Source organism: Orcinus orca, chromosome 14 (genome assembly GCF_937001465.1).
Source record: "Orcinus orca chromosome 14, mOrcOrc1.1, whole genome shotgun sequence".
Classification (NCBI taxonomy): domain Eukaryota; kingdom Metazoa; phylum Chordata; class Mammalia; order Artiodactyla; family Delphinidae; genus Orcinus; species Orcinus orca.
In genome coordinates, this window is record NC_064572.1 from 80864609 (window position 1) to 80887237 (window position 22629).

The 22629-nt window shown below is 36.7% G+C and overlaps 1 protein-coding gene across 14 annotated transcripts in view; it reads right to left on the reverse strand.

The window, feature by feature from the left end:
• Window positions 1-22629, reverse strand: part of ATE1 (arginyltransferase 1) — a 212301-nt gene that overhangs the window by 133898 nt on the left and 55774 nt on the right. For all 14 annotated transcript variants that reach the window (XR_007471132.1, XR_007471131.1, XR_004481275.2 and 11 more), the window contains 2 exons: window positions 7489-7670; window positions 3529-3628 (listed from right to left, as the gene is read on the reverse strand). Coding sequence is in view for 11 of the 14 variants with exons in the window: in XM_049696498.1 (XP_049552455.1) it covers window positions 3529-3628; window positions 7489-7670 (282 nt within the window). In the remaining 3 variants the exon portion in view is untranslated. The remainder of the gene's footprint in view (window positions 1-3528; window positions 3629-7488; window positions 7671-22629) is intronic.

The window sequence follows — 22629 nt, forward strand, 5'->3', positions numbered from 1 at the left end:
TTACTCTTCAGTGACCTAAAAATGACGTATCTTCAATCATGATGCAATGAAAACAATTTTCTTAAACTAACAATACAAAAATTAAGAACAACATGTTCCTGAAGATCCAAAAGTATTCAAACCACCATGCCAGGAAAATGCTGGCTTTACAAAATTAACTTAATATTCAAATATTTTATCATTCTTATCTCACGAATATTTACAAAGTCACGAAATATAGTACAGATTTTCAGAACTGTCTTTCCCAAGAAGATATAATGTGAATATGATATAACATATTGGGAAATTTTTAAAGTTTTGTTTAAATGGTTAGTGAGTATTCCCCTCCACCTACCTTTTCCACTCTGGGCTGCAACCTAGTTTTACAGGTTTTAATAGTGTTTCCAAATTCCCAACAGATATTAAATTTTGGGGATTTGGAAATGAGAACGTGGGATTCCTGAAAACATAAGTTATTCCTAAAATACTTCCAATATTCTTCATATTCTTTACTCATTAGTATGAGTAATTAAAAATTGTTTAATAAGAAATATCATTTCAAGTAATACAGGCATACCCCGTTTTATTGTACTTTGCTTTACTGCTTTTTGCAGATATTGCATTTTTTATAATAGAATGTTTGTGGCAACCCCGAGTCAAAAGCAAGTCCATCAGCACTGTTTTTCCAACAGCATTTGCTCACTTTGTGTCTCTGTGTCACATTTTGCTATTTCCACCAGTGAAAAGATTACAACTTGATGAAGGCTCAGATGATGGTTAGAATTTTTTAGCAATAAAATATTTTTTAATTAAGGTATGTACACTGTATTTTAGACATAATGCTATTGCATGCTTAACAGACTACAGTACAGTGTAAATATAACTTTTATGTGTACTGGGAAATCAAAAAATTCATGTGACTTGCTTTATTGCAATATTCGCTTTATTGTGGTGGTCTGGAACTAAACCCGCAATATCTCTGAGGTGTGCCTGTATTTACGAAGAACTTTAGGCTACAAAGAATATTAAAACACTGGAAACTGCCAGCAAACATTACTAGGTACTATTTCTAATAACCTAACATTTGGGTCTCTTACCATGCTAACAGCACTACAAAGAACTACAAATTAAGATTACCAGTTTATGATCTTATTTTGCTTCTAAGTTATCCCTTGAAACACCATTAATATACTTTATATATAAAGTGAATAATATTTATTATATTTACACTGTTACGTACCTTGTAAACAGCAGATAGGGCCACAAAACACATAACACGGCTACAGCTACAAAGAAGACCGACTAACTGAAGGGTGACTGCCCTCCTCCTCCTTTTTTATATGAATATGCATGGCACTGTCACCTATTCATTCTTATTTAAATGCTCCTTCTCCATGAAATGTGCTTCCCTGTCATACCTACTCTTTTTTGAGGCCTCTCTTCCCTTTTAATTAAACCCTTTCCTCTTCCATACCCTATGCAGCAACCCCACTGCCTCCTAGGCCACTTACCAGACCACTGTATTGACCTGATTTTACGTAAAACACCCCCAATCTTCACCTATGTTACAAGTTTTAAGAAGAAGGTTCATGTTTAAACCTTTTCACATCTTCAGAGCTTAAAGCAGTGCTCTGAGTAGACCAGAGGTATTTGGTTACTGTTATTACGGTAGGCAGGATGTATGCAGTCTGTCCCTTTATACTGCTCTATACTTTCCAGAGCTTTTACAGTGGGCTACTAATACTTGGAAAACATCAAAGAGTTTCATTAAAGAGAGTCATAAAATTTAACATCCAAAAAAACCAAACAACCCAATTAAAAAATGGGCAGAGGACCTGAACAGACATTTTTCCAAAGAAGACATACAGATGGTTAACAGGCATACGAAAAGATGCTCAACATCACTAATCATCGGGGAAATGTAAATCAAAATTACAAGGAGATATCACCTCACACCTGTCAGAATGGCTATTATCAAAAAGACAACAAATAACAAGTGCTGACGAGGATGTAGAGAAAAGGGAACCCTCATGCACTACTGGTGGAAATGTAAATTGGTATAACCACTATGGAAAACACTATGGAGGTTCCTCAAAAAATTGAAAATAGAACCACCATACAATCTAGCAATTCCACTTCTAAGTATTTTTCCAAAGAAAAACATCAATTCAAAAAGAGACACGCACCTGCTATGTTCACTGCAGCATTATGTACAATAGCCAAGATATGAAAGCAACCTAAGTGCCCATCAATAGATGAATGGATAAAGAAGACAGGTGTGTATGTATGTGTGTACACACACACACACACACACACACACACACACACACACACACACACACACACACACACACACTGGAATATTACTCAGCCATAAAAAAGAATTAGGGCTTCCCTGGTGGCGCAGTGGTTGAGAGTCCACCTGCCGATGCAGGGGACACGGGTTCGTGCCCTGGTCCGGGAAGATCCCACATGCCGCGGAGCGGCTGGGCCCGTGAGCCATGGCTGCTGAGCCTGTGCGTCCGGAGCCTGTGCTCCGCAACGGGAGAGGCCACAGCAGTGAGAGGCCCGCGTAGCGCAAAAGAAAAATAAATAAATAAATAAATAATAAATTAAAATTTTAAAAAATATAATAAAGTTAGGCCTGGAAATTAAAATAATAATAATATTGTAATAGCTTTATATGGTGACACATAATTACTAGACTTCTTGCTGTGATCATTTTGTAATGTACAGAAATGTCGAATCACCATATTGTACACCCAAAACCAACACAGTGTTGCAGGCCAATTATACTTCAATAATAAAAAATACAATAAAATAAAAATAAAGAGAGTCATAAATGGTAAGACCTTTTGTTAAAAGGGAAATTCTGAAATATACTTAAATCTGAAAATAATACAATGAATTACAAAGTAAGAACAGTGGAGACTGTAGTTCTCATTACAGAAAGCTTCATTTCTGCGGCAGCAAACAGATTTCCTTAATTAACCCATTCAAACCCTTTCAAAACTCCAAATTCTGTGCTCTGAGACAAAAATCATATTAAAGATTCATTTTCCCATAATGAAAACCTTACAAACATTTGCAAATATTGTGCTATGGAAAATATCTTACTACTTACACCGAGCTCCAGTTTTTCTGGAGTGTGACTGTGTCCAAAGGAAACAAAGCTACAACTGAATGGGGGGAGAAGGAATGGAGCGGGGAGAGGGTGACGATGCACCTCAAGAAGGTAGATTTCTTAACGGGCACTACTGTACTATCCCAAGTAAGCAGGGCCCTACTGAAGTTCTAGAATAGCTGGGATATATTCAGTGAATTCCTACAGATTAACCTATATTAAACAAATATTAAGTGCCTATTTTGTCAGGCACTGTTTTAGGCAATGAAGAAGCTAGATTCTATGAAAAGTTTAAGACATTTAAAAATAATTCATGATTTACATAAAAATGTACAAGCATGTTAAACTAATGTGATTAGAAACTACAAAAGCACTAATTTTCATAACTTGACTCTATAGCAAACATGTGTGAAAATCAACTTTACCTTGTATTTCATCTTGGGACATGAATGAATGTAGAAACCCATATAGTAATAGCTGAGTTGAGGTGTTTTCTCATGAAGCTGCCTAGTAAAAGCAACTTCTCTGCCAAAAGAAGAATAAAGATCAAGGTACAGTTAAATTTAGTTCCAAAATTCAAAGTACTGTACAATTTGGTAACACATATTTGATAAAATCTGACATTAAGCTATCAAAATAAAAATCCAAGTGTTGAAAGAAAAACAATTTTAAAAACACTTTCAGATGACTTTTACTAAAGAGACACCAAAGGAAAGTATATTATTTTAGCAAATGCACCAAAGTTCTGGTTTTACTCTTTATTGGGCATAGCAGTGTATCTCAAATTCAAAGAGCATAAAAGTACAAAGATCTATTTAATACAATTCCTTATTATTCATTATCACCTGGAGTTCTCAAAGACTGGATTTATCAGGTTAAAAACAGGACAACAAATTTTAGAAAGCTCAAAAACCAACAAATTTCAGGAAGAATACTACTATGACCATTTACATGCAAACACTTTCAACTATATATGACATATTACTCTCTATGTCCAGGTGCTACTTTAATATTTATTTTCTCTAAAACTAAAGAGGGGGGAAAACCATGCTATCTCACTGCCTTTTCTCTATTTGTTGGCACAGGCAAGGATTAACTGAAAAAAGAAGCTGTCAGCAATGCCTATGCTCGACATGGTTTTAATTTGCATCCGGATAAATCTGGGCACAGAATTTCATCCTACTTGTCCAACTGAATGACCGCTTGTGTTCGAGAGCTTTAAGCAAAGCTTCGGTGCATTTCTAAAGTATGAGAAAAATTGTTTTGTTTTTATGTTTGTTTCTTGAAGGTTTTAATTTCCTTTTCTTTTTCTTTAGTAGCAATGGATGCTTGAAATCCAAGGAGAGATTTATTTTTTAAGGGAACAGTGTGCATTTTGCAAGTTCAAATTTAAAGCATTGAAGGGTCGTTACCCTAAAAATTCATCTTTACAACAAAAGTATTTCTAAATCCAAACAGATTGAACATTATTAGGCTAAAACAGAATAGATCCTATTATTCTCAGAACTAACCCACTCTTAAGGTTCAAACTGAGGAAGAACGCAATGATACAGCAAGCAATGCAGGACCACCCAGCTCTGATGAGGACGGCAATACCCACTGGCCCTCCTACTCGGCCCTGCTCATCTCAGCTAACTGCAGCACCACTCCACCACCAGCACCACTCCAAGCCCCAAGCCTATGATCCATACTTAATTGTTCTCTCCCTCTCACCCCTGTGTCCAACCCATCAGCAAGTCCAGTTGGCTCTATCTCCAAAATATACCGTGAATCTGACCATTTCTCACCACCTCCACCTCAGGTATTTTGGTCCAAGCCACCATTAGGCCTCCCTTAGACGACTCTAACAGCCTCCCAAGTAGATTTCCAGTTTCCACTCTGGCCCCTCCATAACCTCACAGAGCAGTCTAAGTAGTCTTTTACGATATTAATCAGGTGAGGTAACCTCTCCAAACCCTTCACCCTCACACTGGGTTCGTATCACACTTAGATAAAATCCAATCTCCTGACCATTACCTATAAGCCCTTCTCCATCTGTCCCCTCATCACCACCACCTGCCTTGCTGCCATCCTTGCACAGCACTGCCTAGGTCCTACCCCATTTCCTAGCCCATAAGGCCTTCCTTCTCTTCATTCCAACGACCTCAGGGCACTTGGACTTGCTACCTTTGACCTGGACGTCTATCCTCAGATTCTTACATAGCTGGCTCCTGTTCTTCTTTCTTGGCTTTTCAGAGGTCTTTCCTAACCACCCTATATAAAAAGGGCCTCATGCCTACTACCATAATTTCATTTTTGTCACAGCACAACAGAGTCTCTAAAATTGTGTTGTCAGTTTGCTAATTTACTGTCTGCTTTGACAAGGCTGGAAACCCTGTCCTATGCACATCTACAAATAGTTCCGGGACACACAGACTGTGCTCAAATAAACATCTGTTAAGCAAATTAATTACATTTCTAAAATTCATCTTGCTAAAAAAACAAAAAAAAAGAAAGGAAATAAATTCCATGCTCATGCTCCCCAATTCAAACATTTTTAAAATCTGTAGACTAGATTACATAAAAATCTAGTAATCTGTAATCTTGATTACAGATTAAAATATAAAAACTCTTTATTGATTCTACGATTGCTTAAGAAACTGAAGAAATGGAGGAAAAATTTAACAGGCTTCACTGAAATACATTAAAATCAGGAATGGAACTGGCAACTTGTAACCTACTCTCCCCAATTTTGCTTCATAATGTCAGTCTCCTGGCTGCCTTTCCTCTTCTATAAACTCAGCAATTCAGATTCTCAAGAGCACAGAAACAGATGCGGTGCCAATCTCCTCACTCTCCACTGACCCCAACTTTTGTGCTCTCAGGCTCCTCTACTACCTCCTCAAAGCCCTCCAGCTCCAGAACTTTCAAGAGATATACCAAGCAACAAATAGATTGCTGGGAACAAATTTTGTTGGGAATTATTTGCTATCTCAAATGCAGTGGGATTTCTATCTCTCTTTGTTTGTTGAAAAATGAAATATTTCATACAGAGGCTGGGATTTATTATCTAAGAATAAATATCATTCTTAACATTTATCTGAGAAATCTAGACAAATCCATGCCTACACATTGTAAAGTGAGATATACATAAATAAAAGAAGAAAATGGTAATAATTTCAAAGTACTGACTGATTCTGATACAAAGAACAAGTATCTTTTCTGAAATACACACTTCTAAAGTTACAAAATGTGAATGCTTTAAATTATCAGTTCTAATTTCACAAAGAGTTAAAAGATACTACAAAGAATCATGGATGTTTTTTAATTAGTTTATACAAAATGTAATTAAATACATAAGAAAAATAAAAGATTATTATAAGGATCAGTCGTAAACATTGTATATTTTTTAATTTGCTATGTAACTTGGCATTAAGATAGGTCATGTTGAAAATATCAATATTGTGTGCCACTGAAAAACACAAAAATATCAATTATGGACCATATTTTTTTTTAATCAACTAGTGATTTAAAAAAAATCAACTCTCCTACTTTTATAATTCAGAGAAAAACACACACACAGTAAATAATCTCAAAGTATATTTTATCAAGATGTGAAAAACGTGACCATCAGAGACAAAGAATGGGAAAAGCAAAGAGAAAAAAGTGATAAAGAGGGAGAAAAAAGAGACTCAAGCTCCCAAACAACATAAAAATAATTCTCAACGCTCCTTCCTCCTCTACCACATGTATATGCAGACAAGCAGCAATAAAAATAAAAACAAATATTTTCATGAAACAGGACCCCACTATTTTCATTATTAGGATAATGCACCTAAAAATATCTGTGCTGTGTTGCATATATTTGCAGCCATGGACATAAAAAGGAAATCATCTTTCAATGAGGTCATAGAGTCAAGTGGACAGTCAGGGACTCTCTGGTCCTGTTCTATATACTTTATGTAACTGTATATTTCTTCCAACAGACTGCCATTGCTTTAATTCGTTTACACCAGATTCACGTAACCTTTAATTAATTATAAAAATATATACACAATAGTAATGACAAGAGAAAATATATAAATAATGTAACATTTTAAAAAAACATTATGTGGCTCTGACAGGGGAGCTTAAATAAATGCATAAACTAAACAACAAAAGTATCACAGTGACTTCTCATACATCAGACCAGATGGATACCTTAAAAAGCCAGGGAATTACCATCAGACACTGTGGCCTCAGTTCTAAAAGTGGTATTTCTAAATATCAATATATAAGAGACTACTAGAGCAACAAATTATTATGTACTATCCAATGGGATTTCTACTGTTTATAATAAAATATAATCAAATGAAGAATTATTTGAAATTGTATATGACCATTACAATTGTCAAAAGCAATCTTACCGGAGTGCAGAGTAGACACCCAAAGACAGAAACGAATAATCAGGATCGTAGTACAAATATACAGACGAGACACAGTATGGAAGGACGTCAATCACCCCCACAGCAATGATCTTTCCATCAAGCCAATACTGCTGGTGAAAGGAACCATAACCACAATCTGGTCCATAAGGGGGATTCTCTGCCTGAGAAAAGGTAGACACACAAACATGAACAGTTTGTCATTTTTCTCTTTATATTAAAAATCTTAATAATTAACCTCTTTTACTTGTATTCTACTCAGGTTAGTAAGTCCTAAAGTTTCCTCTTTGTTGCCATCATCTTCCGGCTCTCAGAAGAGTCATACCCTGCAAAACTTTTTAGGTGTAGAAACGCTGAAGGAACAAAAGAATAGAGAAAAACCAACTTAAGATTGTTTTCAACTTGTTTTAAAATTTGCCGTAGGAAATATAAAATCTACAGGATAAGTAAGCACTGTTAAACTCTGTTCTTCTGTTCCACACCAAAGTTGGGAAAGAAATGGTAAATGATAGAAAGATGGGGAACATAAAGGCAAGGGTTGAGTGCGAACAGGAGAACTATCCCTACGCTGCCAGCCAGGCCTGATCTGTGGCCACCCCTGCACTCGTAAGGCATATGAGCTCACAATTTTTTCTAGGTAAGAGTTCCTGTGTAAGTGAGTGCTATGACATTTCTCTCTATTAGCCAAAGGAAAGTAAAAGTTATTTCCTTATCATTATTTTAATATACCTATAATCCCACAGAAGAAAATCCCACAAATTTTTGCTACAGGTATCTAGAGATTTCAGAGTGTAACCATTTTCTGTAAATAGTTAGTTGAATGATATTTCTCATTTTAAAGTTCAACATGAATTTAAATGAAACTGTTATTAAAAGAAAACCTTATAATGAAAATTATGAAGCACCATAAAAAATGCTTTGCTAGAGACTGAATGAATGTTAGAGATGAACAATTTAAAAGTGAACAAATACAACAAAACTTGTGTATCATGTTCACACACTTAAAGTCACAGAGAGTGTGTATGGGAAAAAAAGCTAGAAGGAAATAAAGGAAAATGAAAAAGCAGGTTTGCTAATACTAAAACCAGAAAAAGACATTAGAAGACAGGAAATCTACAGAACAATCTCTCATGAACATAGATGCAAAAATCCTCACCAAGATACTACGAAATCAAATCCAACAATGTATGAAAAGAATTATACACCAGGACAAAGCAGGATTAACTCCAGGTATGCAAGGCTAGTTCAACATTAGAGAAGTGATTAAAAAAAGAAAAGCAATTAATGTAATCTAACCATGAAAAGAGGCTAAAAGAAAAATCGTATGATCATATCAATTGATAGAGAAAACACATTTGACAAAATCCAACACCCATTCATGACTAAAAGCTCTCAGCAAACTAGGAATAGAGGGAAACTTCATCAACTTCATAAAGAACATATACAAAAAAATCTACAACTGACATCAGACTTAATGGTAAGAAACTGGATAATCGCCCCCTAAAATTGGGAACAAGGCAATGATATCCTCTCATCACTCCTATTCAATATCATACTGGAAATCCTAGTTACTGAAAAGGAAGTAATACATACAGATTGGGAAGGAAAAAAATAAAATTGTCTTTGTTCACAAATGACATGACATACTACGCAGAGAATTCCAAAGAATCAACAACAAAAATTGAAACTAATAAGCAATTACAAGAAGGTTATAGGGTACAAGGTTGATATACAAGTCAATTGCTTCCCTATATACTAGCAATGACTGGAATTTGAAATTAAAAACACAATACTATTTACAAAACCACCAAAAAAATTATACACCTAAGTATAAATCTAAGAAAATATGAATACATACAGAATCCATACGCCAAAAAAACCTACAAAACTATGACAAATGGAATCAAAATGTAAACAAATGGAAAATATTATATGTTCATTTCGATTGAGATGTCCACTCTTCCCAAGTAGGTCTCCAGATTTAATTCAATCTCAATCAAAATCCCAGCCACTTATTTTGTGAATATTGACAAGTTAATTCTAATGTTTACATGGAAAGGAAAAAGAGCCAGAATACCAACACAATACTGAAGAAGAACAAAGTTGAAGGACTGACACCACTTGATATCCAGACTTACTATAAAGCTACAATAATCGAGGTAGTGTGATATTGGTGAATGAACAAATTAAACAGCAGAACAGAAAATAGAACCCAGAAATAAACCCACATAAATACAGTCAACTGGCCTTTGACAAAGAAGCAAAGATAATCCAAGAGAGAAAGGACAGTCTATAGAACAAATGGTGCTGTAACAACTGGACATCCAAATACAAAAATGGCAATATCTAGTCACAGACCTTACCTCTTTCAAAAAAATTAACTAAAAATGGATCATAGACTATGTAAAATGCAAAACTATAAAACTTCTAGGTGATAAACAGGCAAAGATCTAGGTGACCTGGGGTTTGGCAATGAATTTTAAGATACAACACCAAAAAGGACAATCCATGAAAGAAACAACTGACAAGCTGGACATCATTAAAATTAAAAACCTCGATTCTGTGAAATGCACTGTTATGAGAATAAAAAGTCAAGCCACTGACTGGAGAAAATCTTGCAAAACATATCTCATAAGGAACTGGTATTCAAAAACATACACTCTTAAATTTTAACAATGAGAAGACAAGCAACTCAATTAAAAACCAAAATATCTAAGGAGATGCTTTACCAAAGAAGATGTGCAGATGGCAAATAAGCATATAAGATGCTCAAAAGAATAAATAAATAAAGATGCCCAACATCATTTGTTGTCAGGAAACTGAAATTTAAAAAACAATGAGAGGGCTTCCCTGGTGGCACAGTGGTTAAGAATCCACCTGCCAATGAAGGGGACACAGGTTCGAGCCCTGGTCCGGGAAGATTCCCACATGCCGCGGAGCAACTAAGCCCGTGCGCCACAACTACTGAGCTCGTGTGCCACAACTACTGAAGCCTGCACGTCTAGAGCCTGTGCTCCGCAACAAAAGAAGCCACCGCAATGAGAAGCCCACGCACCACAACAAAGAGTAGCCCCCGCTCGCCACAACTAGAGTAAGCCCGCGTGCGGCAACGAAGACCCAACACAGCCAAAAATAAATACATAAATAAATAAATTTATAAAAAAAATAAAAACCAATGAGAGTACTATACAACTATTAGAATGGCTGAAATCCAATAACCTGTATATCAAATGTTGATGAGGATGCAGAACAAGAGGAATTCTCATTCACTGATGATGGAAATGTAAAATGGTACAGACACTTTGGCAGAGGCATAAGCTACCAAGCCAAACTCACACACAAAATGGAGAAACCTTAAATACATATTGCTAAGTGAATGAAATCAGTGTGAAAGTGCTACAGAGACTGTATGACTCCAGTTACATTCTATAAAAGGCAAAGCTACTGAGACAGTAAAAAGATCAGTGGTTGCCAAGAATTTCGGGGTTTGGGGGGAGGATGAATAGATGAAGCACAAGGGACTTATAGGATGAAACTGTTCTGTATAATACTGTAGTAGTGCATACATGACATTATGCACTTGTCAAAACTCATAGAATTTTACAAAACAAAGAGTGAGCTTTAATATATGCAAAGTGAAAGAAAATTAGGAGGGTAAGGGATCCCAAGAAGGAATGCAGATGGTGACAAGAGAATCTACCTGTATACACATGAAAACATCTTACTGAAAGAGGCTGGGGAGGGGAAATGTGCTGACCTAAGAAACTCTGGGGGTCTGTAAGAATGAAGGCAAAAGGAAATCTTCACATAAGCATTGTATTCTACCTGATAAAGTTGTTTACCACAAGAACCAAAGGTTAACAATTCTGATACTGATATACATGTATACTGGAACTGAACAACTAAGTAAACGGACAGCGGATGGTAGGAACCAAGAGACTCACTACTGGAATGGAAATTTACAGATAAGCAAGGGGAAGAGGCTAGAATGATCCATGGGGCAATGGATTAGAGCTGGAGACATGAGTACGAACTCATGTTTAGCTTAATATAGACACAGATGGTTACATAGAGAAATATTTATAGGTGTGCATATACCATAGATATATTCATACAAGCGTTAGTATATGCACATTTATCTCTTTGCTTTGTCAGATGAGAAGACCTAAAAAAACAACAACCCAGTAGCAACAAACATACCTAACACACAAATCTTGGTTTCTAACATCATTCTGCAATAAAAAGAACCAGGGCTGCTTGGAGAAAGGGCTGATTCCAGGGCTGGGGCAGCAAATACACAACATAAGCCTAGAGCACCTCATAGTGCCAGAAAATAAGGAAGTGCACAAAAAACCAAAAACAGAAAGCAAACCCACACTGCTGGAGGTATATCAAAGGGGCACAGGAGTCAACCAAAAGAGCTCCCAATGGCAAAATCTGGAACAATTTGAGCAACAAAAGAAAGTAGTATTGGATTATAACCCAAAATACAAAATAAATGTCCATGAGTCCATACTGATATAAATAATTGGATAAACGAAAAAATGAGGCAGAAGAGACAAATCTCCCATGCAGAATTCCAAAAAGTTTATGCAGATACTCTGCCTAAAGGCAGGGAAGCATAATTCCCCACTACTTAAGTGTGAGCTGCACAGTGACTTCTTTCCCAAAAATACGGTGTGGGAAAGCGGGGGGAAAAGTACCTGCGTGGGTGATCCAGGTAAACAATAACAAACAAGAGAAAATTTACTAAGGCGCTAGCAGCATCAGTGATTTCTAAAACTTCCACTGCTTTAGTTAAAATGGTGCTTGGGTAGTAAATACATCTTTAACCTTTTAAGAGCTTCCACTAACTACTAATATAATAATAAACTATGTCAAACCCTGGGTTTAGCATTCACTGTCACATATAGCACTGCTCTTTAAAAAATCATTACTGTTTCTCTAGAAACACATACAGTTTGAAGAGCAGAACAGATAACCAAACAGAAGCATTACCCAAAAGGAAAATAGAAAGGATATTAACCTGCTGAATCTACAACACCTGAATTAATCTAAATTCTTCCATGATTTCAGTTTAGTGTGTCATTCTAGGACTCATTAAATCAAATGAGTGTATTTGTTCATTCATTTAAAATGTATTTATTAAGGACATAGTAAGTACGGACTCAATAAGCATATTCTCAATAAATAACCAATATACTGCTAACCCTAAAGATAAATCAGTCCTACTTGTTGTACCAGCTTGAAATATTTTTTTTCAAACTGCAATAATCTTCTCAGTTGCCAATTTTCATCACTTCTCTCATTCCCTGGACCTCCCATTTAATAACCTGCTTCCATTTACTTCACTGGTTCGTTCTCCTATGAGTCCAGTCATGACCAACTTGTCCTACCACAGGCATTATTCCCATCTCTCCAACTCACGTGAAAGTTGGGCGCCTTCCCCATCTGCAAGCACTTCATATAGATATGCGCTGTTTTATAATCACTTAGGAGAGAATAAGCCATATAAGCATCTACTCTGACCCCCATCCCATCACCTGAGGAAACCAGAAATCCAGGAGTCAATTAAGCAACAAAATGATCATAAAACCATGGAGTTATTAAATGACTCACAAACTGGCCTCCTAGCCCCTAAATAAGAAAATCAGCTACTTTTAAACACTTCTAAATAAACTCACTTTTCAAATATCCCTCATCTATCCAAGTCAGTAAATAAAGCAGCATGAAAAACAAAGTGTTTCAATGCATGGTTAAAATTTTTTTCTTAAAACCTGCTTTGCTGTACTCCTTTTCTTTCCATCATGGTTTCTGACAATTAAAATATGAATGATTTCCTCTTCTCCCTTGTGGGGTCCTCACTGACCTAATTTTTAAAAAAAGATTTCAAAAACGGAAGATGCTCCAAGTAAAGGGAGATAAGAAGCTATTTTCCTAAAACTATATCTGAAACATCAGCCCTACTGGTTAACAATGATCTGCTAGTCTCAATCTGGTAAGTTAATCAATACTTTCAAGCTTTTCAACAAGTACTCGGCAGCTGTGGAAAATGGACTGGAAGTGAACCTGAAATACTGATTCCCTTAGCCCTCTTTGCAGCTGGAATAGCCAGCGCCCCCAGATCACTCACTTCTGGCTGGGAAAGTCTGAAAAAAAGTTAGTGTCTAACACCATACACTAAGCTGATCTAACTAACATGCTTGATGTCTGTCTATGCACACACATATTTGCTGAATCACTTCTATCCTTCCATCTGGCATAAAACTGCCATAATACAATTTCTTTCCCTCAAACATAATCCCTTAATTCAAATTATGTAATACTTTAAAACAAGGAAAAACACAAGAGTTTGAGGGACAGAGTAAAGGAGATAAAAACAGAAAGAACAACAGTTAGATCTGTGAAATCAGAAATCAGCAGAACGCTTGGCCTGGATCTCCAGTCCTTAAAACCCAGACTCACTGAACGTCACCATATGCCATGTGCTTCAACATGCTATTATCTGGATACCTGCTGATTACAAATGTGTTCATGAGTAGCAACTAGAAATTGTCTTTATTGTAAATTTAAACCATCAACAAACAGATTTGTCACCTTCACCTCCACTAGGTTCGAAAGAGCCATATCAGTCTGTCCCTTCAATTAACTCACCAAGGGGCTCAGTCCCCCAGTATTAGAGAGGCCTCCTAAGTCACTGACTAGTCTCTATTGATTGTTTTGAGAATCCTACTTCAACTCTTGGGATTGCTACATTTCTTTAACCCCTTACTTAGTTAAGGCCTTTTAATGGTTAATACTCTTCAAATGTCGTTTATAAACACAGAAGGTGAGATAATCACAGATCATGCAGGAAAATACACACACTATTTGGGAAAGGGAAAGTAACAGCGGTGCTGCCTCAATGATACAGGCATCACGAAAATCAGTGACTCTCATACTTCTTGGTCTCAAAATCCCTTTACACTTACAAAACTCACTGAGGACTCCAAAGAACTTTTACTTATTGAGCTGTATCTGTAGATATTTACTGTATTAAATATTAAAACTGAGCCTTTCAAAAATATGTACTTGTTAATTCACTTAAAAATAACAACAAACCCAATACACGTAAAATTAACATATTTTGTTTAAAAATTACTGTTATTTTCCAAAACCAAAAAAAAAAAAAAAATCTAGTTAAAAGAATGGCACTGTTTACGTTTCTGCAAATCTCTTTAATGTGTGGCTTACAGAGGACAGCTGTATTCTCATACATGCTTCTGCATTTAATTTGTAGCCTTTGGAAAAAATTCCCAAACACTCATAATAGAACGAGAGAGGAAAAGGCTAATTATAAAATAATTTAGACCTTGAGAAGCCCCTGAAAAGGCATCAGGGACCACCAGAGGCTGCAGGACCACACTTCTGAGAACATTCACATAAATGTACTTTTTAAAGGTAGGGAGAGGAGTCTATACACTGTAAACTGCAAACAGAAAGGGAGCAGGTTATAGGGACTTGAGGCCAGGATTCGGAACCAGATATCTGGATTTGAGCCCTAACTCCACTCACTGTACATTTTCTGGCTATTTTATCTTAGCAAGACGATAACTTGACTTTTAAAAGTATCAATTTCTGAATTTTTAAAACAGGAATCATACTACTAAGCACACTCAAAGGTAGCTGTGAGAAACAAATGACAACGTACAAACACTTTGTAGAGTATGAGCAAATTTGAGTCCATTTTTGTTTTTGTTTTAAGGGGTCTGAATGACACATCCTAAAAGATTGTGTCTATGAAATTATATCAGTAGCTCATTTAATAGCAAAGTTATATAAACTAACAGAAGCTATCAATTTCCTCACAAGTCAGTAATGTGATTAGCAACATTTAATAGTTTATCTTTCTCATGCCCACAGTTTGTCACAGTTTTAGATAACTGAAAGAATAAGCGAAGTTATTTTTCAGCAGTTCCTCTATTTCAAGAATTTAGCTGACAACAGGAAAAATTTAACAATAAAGCTCACCGCTAGCTATACAAAAGAAAACACATCTTAAATGTTGGGGAAGGATGGCATGGCTTCTGTGATTAATGAGCTGTGCAGTACAATACCAAAGGTACTCTGTAGAAATGACATCGATATTAATGGACCAATTCAGACTTCCAGCTAAATGGTTTCCAAAATGGGTGTATATTTACTCTGATAAGGTACACCTGTCTCCTGACCCACCTGCCTCCATGTGCTTCAGTTATGTTTAAAACAGACAACTGTTAAGACTCAAAGGAACAGGCAAAGGGGGAGTCATACTCCAGGCACCAGGGACAGCATTGGAGGGACTTACTCATGGGTTCAAAGACTGGAAGAGTGAAAGTCTTCAGGGGCTGTAAGAGAGCAGGACCTGTATTCTCCTCCCTGCTAAAGCATCCAAAAGTAACTCTCCAAAATCACACACCTGTTCACATAAAAATCCACGATTTGCCAATTGATGTCCTGAATTTTTTTTAAACAAGAGTTTATGGAGAATCCCAAAGGTAATCATTTTAGGCACCTGATTAAAAGTGCATTGCTTGAAAATAACTTATTCCTGCAACTATTTTGCCTTTTGTTAAGTTTCATGAAACACTACAAATAAACTTCAGATTCATTTTAAGAACAGAAACTCACGAAGACATTCAGATGGCCAAAAAGCACATGAAAAGATGTTCAACGTTGCTAATTATTACAGAAATGTAAATCAAAACTACAATGAGGTATCACCTCACACCAGTCAGAATGGCCATCATCAAAAAATCTATAAACAATAAATGCTGGAGAGGGTGTGGAGAAAAGGGAACCCTCCTACACTGTTGGTGGGAATGTAAATTGGTACAGCCACTATGGAGAACGGTATGGAGGTTCCTTAAAAACTAAAAATAGAATTAACCATAAGACCCAGCAATCCCACTCCTGGGCATATACCCAAAGAAAACCATAATTTGAAAAGATACAAGCAACCCAATGTTCACTGCAGCACTATTTACAATAGCCAGGACGTGGAAGCAACCTAAATGTCCATCGACAGAGAAATGGATAAAAAGGATGTGGTACATATATATACAATGGAATATTACTCAGCCATAAAAAAGAATGAAATAATTTCATTTTCAGCAACATGGATGGACAAGAAATTGTCATACTGAGTGAATAAGTCAGACAGAGAAAAACAAATACCATATGATAGCGCTTATGTGCGGAATCTAAAAAAATGGTACAAATGAACTTACTTACAAAATAGAAATAAAGTCACGGATGTAGAAAAACTTATGGTTACTGGGGGAAGGGGGGGATAAACTGGGAGACTGGGATTGACATATACATCATACTGTTGATATATATCAAATAGTAGTAAGGACCTACTGTATAGCACAGGGAACTCTACTCAATACTCTGTAATGACCTATATGGGTAAAGAATCTAAAAAAGAGTGGGGACTTCCCTGGTGGCGCAGAGGCTAAGAATCTGCCTGCCAATGCAGGGGACACAGGTTCGAGCCCTGGGCCGGGAAGATCCCACATGCCACGGAGCAACAAAGCCCGTGCGCCACAACTACTGAGCTCGTGTGCCACAACTACTGAAGCCCGTGCACCTAGAGCCCGTGCTCCACATCAAGAGAAGCCACAGCAATGAGAAGCATGTGCACTGCAACGAAGAGTAGCCCCCGCTCACCACAACTAGAGAAAGCTCGCGTGCAGCAACGAAGACCCAACACAGCCATAAATAAATAATAAACTAATTAATTAAAAAAATAAAAATCAAATAAGAGAGTGGATATATGTACATGTATAACTGATTCGCTTCGCTGCACAGTAGAAATTAACACATTTTAAATCAACTATACTCCAATAAAAATTAAAAAAAAAAAGAAACTCAAAGGTGTGCTATACCAGTATGGCATCAAAATTTACATGATTTCTTTAAAAAACAAAAAAAACAAAAGACCCAAAAACTAAATTTAAAAATGTGAAACAATATAGTCTATAAGAAATTAAAAATAATAATAAATTTAATTTGGAAAATGCAAATAGCAATATCATGGTTAATATATCACATAGCTTTGCACAAAGACTCCAACCTTGTTTCCAGTTAATACCCAAAGTATGTGAAATTAAGGGCCAATTCTGAGAAAATATATGGTGGTTGGACACATAGTTCCCACTTAGGAACATTCCATTAGAACAAAAGATCTGCTATTAAATGAGTCTTGTTCCCCTGGCAAAATCCCACCTCCTGAAAAAGACAACTATAGCCTTGAACTAGTTAGGAACGTTACCTAATGTTTAGCTGCCAATATTCATTGTAATCTCCATCGGCAAGGAATATTTTGCATTTTGAGGTTATTTTTTTCTTCACTGATTCTGACAGTTAACACAAACTGCAAGTACTCTGATTTGATATTACACTAGATATCAATGGTTTACAGCCCATTTTATATTACAGGAGCCAAATTTACTGATCATAACCTTCAAAACACACAATTACCTTAGTTACATATATTTATAAATTAGATAATGCTAACTCTGTAATAAGACTGCACCAAAAATTTTAGCCTATACAGGCTTATTCTAATGTGATTATTTCCTATCATCACCTATATTTCAATCCAAAGGCAATTAAGTTTAAATGATCCTTAAAAAAGAGAAAAAAAAGTACATGTAAAAGTAATAATATTTTGTTATTCTACTTTAAGCAACATTTCCTCTGCTCACAAAGGAAATATATAAAAGTTAATTTTACTAAGTAATATAAATGACATAACATTTACAGCCTGCAGATTAGGAAGAATTCATTCACTCTTCCTATTCACACAATTCTCTCAGGTTGCAGTACAGTACTTTACGCTAGTTAAACATCTAAAGGCCTCAATTTCATCAGAATCCCTGAGTTGGTGAAGATTATCCAGTCATTAGAGAGGAGCCACTTTGAGAAGGTGTAAAAGGGATCTGTAAGAAAGTTGTGATGTTTGTATTTACGCACTTTCTCAGTCTGCTATAATGCTTATCTATAACAGGTACTTCTCAATTTCCTACCTCAAGTTTTCTCTACGAAACAAGTTATCACTTTATTAAAAATATAATTAACATGTACGAGTGAGACCATATTAAGGACAAAAATAAGAGAAATAATATTTGGGTATGCAAGTTAACAGGATAAGACTTGTTTTTATAGAAAGAAGTGAGTAGAACCATTCTAAGTAAAATGTCAACTTGCTTCAGAACTACGGCAAGCTGTAGGTTAGGGGAAGCTTATTTTATTTGCCTGGTTTAAAATACCCGAGTCAGAAAAGAAGCTATAAAACACGTTAGAATGTTGGCTAAGTTCACTCAGTTTTAAGGGACGTCTTCATCTGAGATACTCTTACTCACTTTACAAGTGAAAAAGTGAGGGTCAAGGTGATTAAGGGACTTGCCCAAGGTCACACAGCCAGTTTAGGAGAATGCTAAGAAGGATATGGAATTCCCAACTTTCAGTTCAGTGTTTTTCTCAGCGGACATTGCTTCTGTGGCACACCATGCTAAAACACACCCAAAATATATTAACGTGCCCTGTTCAACCTAATGAATGCAGATACTTCAGCAATTTACTAAACCAAAGTACGAATCAAGAAATGTGTGTCTCAATGACAGAATTCTTAGGAACTAAAATGCTTCAAAGAAGGCAAAAAAGTTTACCCTAACATTTACAACTTAAAACTAAGAACACTGTAATGACAAAAATTTGAACTTTAAGCATAGGTAGCTGAGAAAAGATTTACAGTAAATGTTTTTAATAAATGTGACAGAAATAAAAAAGGAATTTATTTCTGCATTTTTACTACAGAACAAATAGATAAAAATTAAGATGTTCATCCGTTGTTTACTTTGACATTTCCTTATATTTTATTTATATTTTCCTTTATATTTTCAATCCTAATCATCCAACAAAAAGACTTCTATGAGGCGCTATCTAAACGCTCAAAAGGAAAAGCAGCAGAATCCCAAACTTCTCACTTCTACCTATCAGCCAATATTTATTGGGCACTACAACAAACACCTTAGAAACAAGAGTGACTAACCTAATGTGAGCCCTTACTTACTGTCGGTTCAATTTGAGCATCCTGCTTTTCCAATCTTTCTGATAGAAGAGAAAAACATCCCACGGTGACAACCCAAACTGATATTTTTATTTAGAACTCAATGACTACCAACATCAAACAAGACTGACATCCCCATGGAAACTAATCCATGCCAGGATTTACCATTCAAACATTTTCCGAAGCATTCATGCACATCTAGTGGGTAATGAAAATCGTCAAGGCAGATGACCTTAACTGTGAACACAGCTGAAAGATCCTCAGAGTAAGGATGAATACCACTACTCGCTAAAGGAAGGCTGACCTGGCAAAAAGGTATCTTGAATGGACTTAAATGCCTAAACTAATCCAAGTCCCATGCAGAAAAATCTTCAACATGGAAATTTATGGCATTTTTCTATTTAATGTTTGGTTTTCTATTCTAGTGTGCTTTCTTTTATTCTCTGAATTTTGAGTTTTTATCACGTGAGATCAGTTTCCAGGAAAAGACTTCCAGCTGATATAATTTCACTACAAAATATAAGGTTTCAGCTTACACTGGCTCAACTATCATGTGATATCCAGAAACTAACTGAGAATAAGTTCATTTATGAACTCAACCAGCGTTTGCTGAATGCCACCGTAAGTCCAGGGAATACTATTCTGACGATCACGTGAAAGCTGTCCAAGCATTACTGAAATGAACTGAGGGAAGGAATAACGTCTTCAGTTCAACCGGTTCTTTGTCAGCAGGCTCACCCCAGCCAGAACTGCCCAAGAGGCCTCAGACTCAGCTGAAAGGGAGAGCAATCAAATGACAGTCCCAATGACTTGGGGGACGTGGCTCCGGAATTCTAACTGGTGCCTCAGCCAACACCACCTTGCCTATTCGACTTCTGATTCTACAGCACAGGGCTCAGTCTGAAAACTGCATGACTGTTTCTCAATCCACGTAACTAGAAAAGCAGTGATCTTCACTCATGTTCCCACTTTTGCCCAGTGGATCAAGCCACTGCCCAGTTTTCCATTTCTGATTAGTCAGTAACAAACAGCGGACGGACAACCACTCTCTGAGAAGATCCGGCCCCTCTTGAGTTACCTCTGTCTGCCCTGGCCCCAGCTCTTTCAGCACTGCGGGTCCTCCCAAGCATTATACCAGACAGCAGGTAACAGCTTCCCACAACTCACCAGCTCAGCCCTCTTCCTAGCCTCGTCTCCACAGCTCTCCAATTCAGGCCAGCTCAGTGCGCTCTTTATTTGGTAAAACTGTTTGAACTCCCTTCTCAAGGTTAGCAACTCAACGTTCCACCTACCTCACCCCTCCCACTGCTACCTCTGCAAGCTCCCTTCATTTCTACGGGACCCAGTTGAGGTAAGAGCCATTCCCTCTTCCAAATTCTGGTTACTGGAGATATCTTGATATCTGCCAGAGCCATTCCAAACAATGATATTTTTCATATGCTGACAGACTGAAGAGATGTTAGGTTCTCACAGTCCTTTATTTTCCTTGACAGCAAAATGAATGAATGTTACCACTGGCTATAAAGCCAGATCCCCACCCGTGCTACCTGCAGTTTGCAATCAGTGCACATACATACACATACACACAACCAAATATACACATATGATCCCAGTCTACCACAGAGTTCCAAGTAAGAGCAAAGTAGTTCCCGACTCCCCCCCCACCAAAAAAAAAACTTGGAAAGTTGGTTTTGCAAGCTACCGATAAATATTAATGGCTAACTTCATTTAATATTGGGTAGTAACTAGTTAATATTTAAATTAAAACATCTATTTCAACACACAACACTATCTTGGCAAATGCTAAAACTGTGTAAACACCTAGACCACAACTAGGGAAGATGCCAAGCTGAGTCAGACCTTTTCCACAGCATTTTGAGAAATTAAAGGATGAAGAAATGATAAAAGCTTTTTTTTTAAACAGCTTTATTGAGGTGTACTTAACATATGATAACATTCACCCATTTTAAGCACAGCATTCTGTGATTTTTAGGAAATTCACAGAATTGTGAAACCACATAACCCAATTTGAGAACATTTCTACCCCCCCCCCCAAATTCTCAAAAGTCCACTTGCAGTCGGTCCTCCGCTCGCACCTCTTATCCCAGGCAAGCACCGCTCTGCTCTCTGACTCTTATAAAGCCCCCTTTCGGGATAATTCATACAGCTGGAAAGACACAACATGCACTCCGTTGTGCCTGCTTCTTTCACCTCCAATAATGTCTTTAAGGTTCATCCATGTGTTGCACGTATTGCAGTTCGTTCCTTCTTATTGCTGAATGGTATTACATTGTATGAAAATACCACACTTTGCTAATCCATTTACCAGCTGACAGACACCTGAAGTGTTTCCAGCTTTGGGCCATTAGGAATAATGCTGCCATGAGCATTCACATACAAGCCTTTGTCTGAACATTTTCATTTCACTTAGGTGTATATTCCTAAGGGTGAAATTGCTGGGTCATACAGTAACCCTAAGTTTAATATTTTGAGAAACTGCCAGACGGGGGGTATACCATTTTACTTCCCATCAGCAATGTATGAGGGTTCCATTTCTCCACTTCTCGCCAACACTTGGTATTATCTTTTGATTACAGCCATTCTAGCGAGTTTATGCTGGTATCTCATTGTGGTATTAACTTGCATTTCCCTAATGGATGGTGAGCATCTTTTCATGGCTTATTAGCCATTTGTATGTCTTCACTGTGAAATATATAATCAGGTCTTTTATCTATTTTTAAATTAGGTTGTTTGTCCTATTATTGCTAAACTATAACAGTTTTTTGTTACTGATTCTAATTTAATTCCACTTTGATCAGAGATTATTTCAATCCTTTTAAATTTATTAAGATTTGTATAATGGTACAGCATATGATCTGTCTTGGAGAATATTCCCTATGGACTTGAAAAAATACGTATTTTGTCGTTGGGTACAACATTCAATAGATGTCAACTAAGTGGAACTGTATGATAGTTTTGTCCAAATCTTCTAAATTGCTTGCAATTTTCTGCCTAGTTGTTCTATCAAT